This window comes from Hevea brasiliensis, chromosome 16, assembly GCF_030052815.1.
Source record: "Hevea brasiliensis isolate MT/VB/25A 57/8 chromosome 16, ASM3005281v1, whole genome shotgun sequence".
NCBI classification, from domain to species: Eukaryota; Viridiplantae; Streptophyta; class Magnoliopsida; order Malpighiales; family Euphorbiaceae; genus Hevea; species Hevea brasiliensis.
The window spans coordinates 37,890,719-37,899,579 of record NC_079508.1 but is presented as its reverse complement, the minus strand read 5'-3'; the positions used below and the strand labels follow the sequence as shown (position 1 = coordinate 37,899,579).

At 30.3% G+C, this 8,861-nt stretch overlaps 1 protein-coding gene and 1 long non-coding RNA gene across 3 annotated transcripts; one reads left to right on the top strand and one right to left on the bottom strand.

The window, feature by feature from the left end:
- Positions 1–2,257: 2,257 nt before the first annotated feature.
- LOC110653004 (protein phosphatase methylesterase 1-like) lies at positions 2,258–5,110 on the top strand. 2 transcript variants are annotated; one of them, XM_058137640.1, is made up of 4 exons: positions 2,258–2,697; positions 2,945–3,025; positions 4,274–4,368; positions 4,800–5,110. In XM_058137640.1, the coding sequence occupies exons 2-4, from the start codon at positions 2,954–2,956 to the stop codon at positions 4,891–4,893; spliced, it is 261 nt and encodes an 86-aa protein (XP_057993623.1). In that variant the 5' UTR covers positions 2,258–2,697; positions 2,945–2,953; the 3' UTR covers positions 4,894–5,110. The 2 variants fall into 2 exon arrangements, with proteins under 2 accessions (XP_057993623.1, XP_057993622.1); XM_058137639.1 differs by having other exon boundaries at positions 2,258–2,702.
- Positions 5,111–8,064: 2,954 nt separating this feature from the next.
- On the bottom strand, positions 8,065–8,790 carry LOC131174422 (uncharacterized). The gene is made up of 2 exons (XR_009144723.1): positions 8,599–8,790; positions 8,065–8,361 (listed from the first exon to the last, which is right to left on the bottom strand). It is a non-coding gene; the product is annotated as an uncharacterized LOC131174422 (long non-coding RNA).
- Positions 8,791–8,861: the final 71 nt, after the last annotated feature.

The window sequence follows — 8,861 nt, the reverse complement described above, 5'->3', positions numbered from 1 at the left end:
TTGGAAGTGCTTAGTTTATAACCTTTCAGTAAATATAATCCAGGCGTAAATCGAAGAAAATTTTTCCAATAGAGAAAACACAATAATGATACATATCTAGGAATAGAATGAAAAATATTTGAACAATTTAAAAAAATATAAATTCAAATATAGTTTCCACATAACAAAATTTTCATTTTTATATAGGAATATGTTTTTAAAATATTGGGTTTTTTAAAGGACGGGGACTAACTAATTAGTTTTGCTAAACAATAAAGACTAAATAGTAATATTTTTCAAAATAGGTAGGCCAATTAATTAGTTTGACTAAAATAGAAGAACTAAATAATTATTTGACTAGCATTAAAATTAGTTGACCAACAAAAAAATTTGATGGAGATATGAAAGAGTTTAAGGAAAGAAAAATATAAAAACTAAATGCTGTATATTTTAAAATAAAAAGACTAAATAATTAGTTTTATTAAAATACAGTATCTAAATAATAATTTCATAAAGAAAAAGGAAATTACAATTAAGTTTTTAAAATATAGAAAAATGTACATGTTAATTTCTAATTTGTTTTTAACAAAATTTTGGTTCATAAATTTAAATTTTATTTAATAAATTGATCTTTCTTTTTTATTAAAATTAGACTCAAGATTTATTAATTGATGTAAAAAAATAATAATGTCTCCTCTGATAATATACACATTAATTTGTTTTTCTTTTCATTTTTTTGGAGAAGATAGAAATCCATCTGGTCGAGATAGCATTGCCGAGTTTTTGAGGTCTGTTCAAACCCATTTCAATATAACAAGATTCAACTTTCAAGAAATCCCTTCATTTCTTAAAGTTATGTGGTTATAAGGCCATATAGAGCAACAAATTCATAGACTGCAGCTTGTCAGCTTCTGAGGTTAATAAAATGCCTTGAATCACGGAGCCCAGCAGTAGAACCAACACAAACCAAGAACCCAAATAATTGTAACAAAGTGTCACTATTACTAGCCGAAACAATCCCAATAGCTTGGTGCCATATGTTGCAAAAGAAGTATTGCCACAAAAGAAGTATTGCAAAAGAAGTATTTCCAAACATTTTGTTGTAATGATTATAATGATTAATTGCCCAAGATAGTGCAAATTCTGTTTTAAAAAATGCAACATTAGAGAGAAAGAGAGAGATAATTTAGAAATTATGTGAGTTGGCTTGTAGAGTCTAAGGTTGATTGACAGAAAATTGAGTCTGATTTCAATTGAAACACCAATTTGTTAACAGAGTTTAAATTTAAGGACTAAATTATTGCCAAAAACAAATTAAGGATTGATATGTGGATTTTTCTATATCTTATGGACTTAATTGTAATTCATCCTATATTTGAATTAAATTTCTAATCATAATAAACAGCCAAATTTTTTCACTCTTTTGCGATTTATTCATATCGTTTCAATTTTGGCACAAAAATACAAACCTTCAAATATTGAAAAAAATTTATCCTAATGAAAAAAAATCTCTCTTCCTCTCTCTCTCCCTCAGTATATAGAAAATCTTGTCATAATTTCTGAGATGTTTCCTCTAAATATCAAGGATGAAGTTGCTAAGAAAAAAAAAAGAACCCTCCCAATTTTTATTATAAGTATAGTGTTACTTTTTGTTTATTTTTTCCTTTAGAGATAATCGATAGTGAATGATATGAATGTAATCATTTAACAGTTAAAAATAATTAAAATGAGATAAATTTTAAATTAAATATTGCAATAAAAAAACTCAAAAGTTTTGATATATTTAAGTGAGATTGATTGTGTAATACTCTATATATTTTTTCTTACATGTAAAATTAGTTATGTAATACTATAATTAGCATTATTTTTTAATTATAATAGCATAGACTATTTCCAATTTATCATCAATTAAGAAACTGTATTTTATAAAATCACATTATTAAAGTGTTTATCTATAAAAAAGATAAAAATGTATTTTAAATTTAGTTTATAATTTACGTAGATTTTATTTGAATTACATAAAAAAATTTAAATAATATCACATTTTTATGTAAATATTGAATAAGCTTAATTACACAAAAAAAAGAAAAAAAAAACAGTAAAACCCATGTCCTTTTCTATCTATATATCCTTTAAAAAAAAAAAAAAAAAACCCTCTCTATCTATATATCCTTTTCTAGTAGTTTCTCCGCTGCTTATTCAAACTACCTATATTTCCTAGTGTTTTAATTAATCCTTTTGCAATTACTGCTGCTACTATAACCCATGTCGAAGCAAAGCGATCTCTTCATCACATTGCTGTTGCCATTTCCGCCGATCCTATCGTTATCTTTATCTTCATCTTTAATGCTAGAAACGTCTTTACCAGCCTGCCTCATTTTGTTCTTTCTCAACAATGTCACTTATGCATATAATGGTGTAACAGATTCGATTTAAAGAGGCTATTTTTACCAGGTTCATCATGCTTCTATTTCTAGGGAGGGTGATTCAAAGATGATCCAATTTCTCAGTTTTCAACATTACTGCATTTGGTGGCAACTTCACAGACAACACTTGCATATTAATTTGAAGGTGCCTGAGACTTTTTCATTGAATTAGATCGTACATACTTCACTTTCTAAATCAACATATGAGTTATATCACTCTTACAAACAACGAATATGTTCTATAGTTAATGTATGGAGATTCTCCTCCTGCTATTGTGCTTGTTGGTCACAGGTTGTGTAAGTTGATTTGTATGGCATATTGATGATTTCCTATTTTTAAGGTAATAGATATTCAGAAGGGAAAGGAAAAGCTCCGACCTCTCCTACCATCAACCTTCTTTTTATTCATTCCCCCAACCCCTTCTTGCACAGCTAATGTCGTTATGATATAGTGCTTAAGAATTTGACAGTAGTGATATTCAATTTTGCATCTACATGCTTTCCTTTCCTTTTTATTGGATAATATGATAGAATTTCAGGGAACAGCTATGGCTTCTCTGGTACACATGCAGAAAATCTTATCAAACAGGATGCAGCATTTCTCAAGCATAGAAAAAGCGGTATCTATGATTTTTTTTTGGATCCCAATCTTTCCTGTCTAATAGTTATTTTTACATCATGATTTGTTTGAATCTGTTTAATTCCTAAGTTGTCAAATTTAGAATCAAAATCATAATTTTATTAATCAAGAATTGAGAAGAAAATCGAATTTGTAGATTTTATACAAATTATTGTGACCTTACATACATATAAAACTAGCAAATATATACATTGGAGAATGAAATATATTATCTAATAATTAATGATTACATAGCGAATCAGAAAAGGTGATTCTCATACAAATTTGATAGCAAGAGTATTGCAATCTATATTAAACATCATTTGGACATGCAAATAGACACACAACATTTATTTTTCAATTATGGCTTTTGGACTTTGATAATTTCACCTATCAGATATACATAAAGTTTTTCTCTTTATGGGCTTCGTCAACTTCAAAATACAACAAAACCAAAATAAATTAAATCAAGAGTCAAGAGCACTTATAAGCTCCATTTTCACTTATTATTAGCTTTAGTGGTCCTTTTTTTTGGGAGAGTACAAGGGAAGAAAGAAAAGAAAAGACAAAAAAAGAAAAAGACGAATGAGAAAAAGAAATTAAGGAAAATAGGAGCGAGAGATAATAAAGAAAAAGAAATAATTTGGAACTAAGGAAGAAGAGATCGAGAAAGCAATTAAGAATAGAAATAGCGGAAAAAAGATTTTGAAAAAAGTTTTCTATCTTTGATTTCTTAATCATGAAAATCGCAAGAGTAATATGTAAGATTCATTGATGATTTGATTCAATTTTGATTTGCATGCTCAATTCAAGTCATTTGGTCCTTAAATCAAATAGAATCATACAATTCAAATTATGAATCAAATGATTATCTGTGCAAAACTGAACTAATTGCTATGATCAAGATTAATTAGTTTTTATTGCATCAACTATTGCTAAAGTCCTTGTATGTTTGTGTGTATTACTCTGAAACTTTGTGTAAACTGTAAATAGCTCTGAACTCTATATTACAAGTTGACACATACCATATCCACATGTCTGTATTCAATATTTGCTTTTGTTCTAGTTGACTCCCAATATCCTGGAATTTAGACATTACAGTTCGTCTGACAGCTAGGTACGTACCTGCATTGACACCTATATCAAAGACCTAGCAACATAAGTTTTAGGCTGATAATTCTCAGTGAAGTTTATGCATAGTGGTGAAGTTTGCAGTGCTAGTGAATTGGAAACTAATGCTTTTGCACAGGTAGAATGGAGTGTCAAGCGAGGTTCTTTAAGAAACGTAGATTCTGCCTGCATATCTGTACCTACCACTTTAAAGTATGATGATTCAAAGAAATGGTAAGTTCTCCTGCCACAGTATGTTCAAGTAATCGGAATGTCTATATTTTTTTAAAAGTTACTGTATATAGGATTTGCTTTTATGTTAAACAAATTTAGACCAAGACAGTTTGATTTCATGACAGTTATTGGAGAGGATGCTATAACTTAATGGGCAATTAACATTTACTGCTATAAAATGGCATTGCGATGAGGATTTATTTCATGGCAGTTATTAAAACCATTTTGTGAATTGATCATTATTTGAATGTCAATTGTACATTCTTGGATGCAATTTTATCACCGAGTTGTTTGGAAACTCCTTCCTAACACATACCATTTCTTTTGTATATATTATTGATTCTGCTATTGTTTATCAGTTATTGATTTTTAAAAATAGGAATTTACAATTCATGTATGTTTATGGATTAGCTACTTTGTCTATCTTGCAGGTATGAAGGTCTTCCAGAAAAATTTCTCTCACGTCCTGTTCCGAAACTCTTGCTTTTAGTAGGAACAGATAGACTGGATAGGTTATGTTTATGAACTTGCATCAACTTTAACCACATTATTATACAATCACTTGCATTTGAATCAAACAACATAATGGAATCCATAGCACAGAATAGATTTTTTGGATGATGTTAATGTAGAGAAGTGCGTGTTGTGGAAGTTTACTTGTCATCTTATTAGCTGCTTTTGTTTCAGTCCTTGAAGTTTACTTGTTTAGTTGTGTTGAACATTTAGTGTGGCATATTTTATATGTAGATTTTCATTGCATTGTTTTGCAAAAGAGCTCTTACAATTGGCCAAATGCAAGGCCAGTTCCAAATGGTGGTTGTTAGACATACAGGACATGTTATACAGGTTGACATCAGTTGTATTTATAAGATTGTTTATTTTCCTTTTATCAAAAATTAAGATTAGCATATCTCAATGATTGCAGGAAGATGCATCTGATGAATTTGCAACACAGATAGTTAATTTCATATCTCGGAACTGTATAGGGCCTCATGGAGTTGAGATTGGTATCAATATTCCTTTCTGTTACAAATTAAATGCATGAGGAAAGGGCTTATAGGAACGCCATCTAATATGGCAAAAAAAAAAAAGTTTCAGATACCTGGGCTCCGTCGACCATCACAGCCACAATTTTGAATGATGTTGGATATATAAATAGTTTCGTCTATTTTGGAGGATGTTGCAGAGAACATATGCAATGCATTCAGCATCACATGCCAAATCATTAATAAATATGTTTAGAGGCTTCCTTTCTTTAGTTTTAACAAATTTCAGATGTAATAATCAAGGCATGTAACTTTGAAGTGATATAATTACACTAATATACTTAGTATAATCTATGATGGTAAATTTCACATTGGTTAGCTTTTTCTTGGCCAAAGGATGTTTACATTGTTACATTTACATTTTTCTGCTTATGTACTGAAATTTATTCTCAGCAAGTTCAATACACAGAAAATAGCATTTTCATTCTTACTTTTTGTTGTCTTTTGTTTCTTATTTTCTCTCTGGTGCTAACTTAATGGTAAAGTTGCGTCATCTGTGATGTGAAAGTCACGAGTTCGAGTCATGAAAACAGTCTCTACAAAGCAAAAGTAAATTTGCATACATCAACGCTTTTTAGAGCTCACAAGTGTGGGATATTTAGTGCATTGTCATTCTTCTTGATTGCGGTAACTGCAAAACATTTATTCTTATATATTTTCAAATCAAGATTATCATTTATTCTTATATATTTTCAAATCAAGATTATCATTTCTTATTTTATTAATCCTGAGCAGACATTGATTATCATGAGCATTAGTACAAATCACTATGATGAGGTGAGAGAGGGTGTTGTAAGGAATATTAGCTAACGGAAAGCAAGTAACAAGAAAGTGTTCTTGCTTGTTATTTGTTAACCTAGGTCATTAAAAATTAAAGAAACTAAAAACAATCATATAAACCAAGCTAAAGTGATAACAAGGATAAATTACTTCTGGCAACAACATTCTTATTTTTGCCAGAACCGCCACAAGGATTATCTCATATCAATATAATTAGGATTTCCACCAACTAGAAACCCAAGGAAATCAAATTGAACACATATAACTTGGAAGAAAGGCCCTAGAAGTTCATGTTGGAAAGTATAGCTGTGATATGCTAGCATACAATGTGGTCTAATCAAGTAGGAAGTCGAAGTAGACTGCAAATACTAAAAGAAGTATCAAATATTATTCGCATATGCAAAGAAGCTGTTTTAATGGATATCATGAGAGCTAGTGCAGTTTTATAACTGCAGGGTTAACAAATTCAACAGCTAAAAATCCTATTTACTTGCTATCTTGCAATGGGAAATTGGGAATACATTATTTCTTTAATTTTGATGTGCAACAGGGTTGTCATTTCTTGACTCCTAATTCTCAAAAGATGCTGCATAATCCTTTGCATATTATGTAAAACACGTAACCTAAGCACAAGAAACATTCTATAACATTAATTAGCACCAATTAGATAGTAACTACACTGTCACCTTATCCTAGGAATTCAACAATGGCACAGACATGTAGAAAAGATTACAAGAACACCTTAATTTTGAAAGTTTATTCCAAAGCCATTCTTAAATTTCTCAATATTCTGAAAATCCGCATTGGCATTTCTCCTCACAACCTCATTTTTCAACTCTATCTGAGCCTAGTGTGGACCCAGACCTCATAGCTAGGATAGGTTCAGATTGATATTGGCTATTAATTAGCAAAAGTATCAAATCATTGGATTACAGTATTCTGTGGTGACAATAAAAATATGTTCATACTACCAAGATAAATATCAAGTTCATTATTTTTATTCTAGATTGCTGATACATTTCATTAGGAGTCCTGCACTAACAATTTTCAAACTTAAGTGTTCTTAACTTATTCCATGCCCTTGCCATATGACTCGTCTAAACTATTTTTCAGTTTTTTAATAAATTTAATTAAAAGCATTACAACATAGTTTCTTAATTTTCAAACTTAAGTGTTCTTAACTTTTTACCTTGTCAATTTCCATAATTTGATGGTGTTAAGAGACCACTTGTGGTTTATACCAGTACTTTTACCATAAAACTTAATTAAAATAATGAATAGAAAAAACACACACACAGACACAAACACAAACACACACGCACAAGGGAACTGATATCCCTACTTACAATATGTTGGCCACCATTTTTAGCTTAAAGCCTTAGTTATTTCTAGCTCCAGCCTTAAAACAAAGCACGCCATTTTGATGAAAAAATGGACAGCCAAAGCATCAGTCTATTTGTGGAGTGCATCCTATTCAGATTCAAAAGAACAGAATGCAGACCTATCATATCTCCAGAACAAGTCAATTTGGCACTAAGATAATACCAGACTATGTCAATAAATTATTTTCAAAGGGCTAACCCAAGAACAATGGAAGATGAATCACATAACAACTGATTCCCAAAATAAACAATTTTTCTATTTTTAAATGGAAAAAGCAATTAATGTAAGATGCATGACACAACACTGTACCATTTACTAATTCTTATCATATTGATTTTACCATTTAAAAATTTCTCAGCCAAATTTAACAGCAGATTTCTATTCTTTTTCTGTCCAAATGATTACGATACAAATTTATTTCAATGCGTCCCTTCACACCTTACACAAAGCAAATACCTAAATTAAAGCTATCCTGATAAATGAGAAGTAAAAGAACATTCACAAATTGAGAAAAATAGCATAGAAAGTGTCACTCCTAAGCCAAGATTTCTGTAAGGACAATTCAAAGAAAGAAAGAAGGAATGAATGAATTAATTAATGAAAGAGAAAGATGAATTAATAATAAAACTACCGGGTCAATTTCAACTAATTCACGAGGTGCAACGTTGATGACATTGAGGATCTCAGCTTTTGCAAGTTTGTATGTCTTATACTTCTCCATAAATTCATGGATTTGCTCTCTCGTTTGCCTGCAAGCAGGAGTCTCCACCAAATAAACAGAAACCTACAACAAAAAACAACAAATGCAATTAACACCCATAAGAGTTTAGATTTCTTTTACCCATTCAAATCCTATATACTCAATTTTTTCACTAAAAAATGTAGACACCTTATATTCTGATGATGCTACAGGAGCAATAACCCTTGAGAGGAAATTGTAATACACTCATCCAAGAAAGAATGGAGAGGAAAAAGAAAATGAATAAAAAAAAGCCATTAATGTAGTAAGGCAAGCACTTACATCTTCATTGGAATATGATTCTTCAATTCCCCTGAAAATGAGACCAACAAGAAAAACCAGCAGAAAATTAAGAAAATCCTGCTTCAGAATTAGAAGCTAAGCTGTAATAAAACTAAAGTTGCTTATCGAATTTGCGATCAGCTTAAGTCACATATTGGTAGCTCCAAAAACTCAGCTTAACACAAGAGGCAATGGCGGGGATGAACACTAGCACAAGCAGGTGTTTTGGGAGATATAAATGCTGAAAAAAACAAAGAAATTTA

What these genes read in the sequence shown, in the direction of transcription:
- LOC110653004 (XM_058137639.1), top strand. Translation starts at nt 2,658, where the DNA reads ATGGAGATTCTCCTCCTGCTATTGTGCTTGTTGGTCACAGGTTGT. An exon ending in GCTTGTTGGTCACAGGTTGT is followed by an intron (nt 2,703 to 2,944) that starts GTAAGTTGATTT and finishes ATAGAATTTCAG; the next exon opens with GGAACAGCTATGGCTTCTCT. An exon ending in TATGATGATTCAAAGAAATG is followed by an intron (nt 4,369 to 4,799) that starts GTAAGTTCTCCT and finishes TCTATCTTGCAG; the next exon opens with GTATGAAGGTCTTCCAGAAA.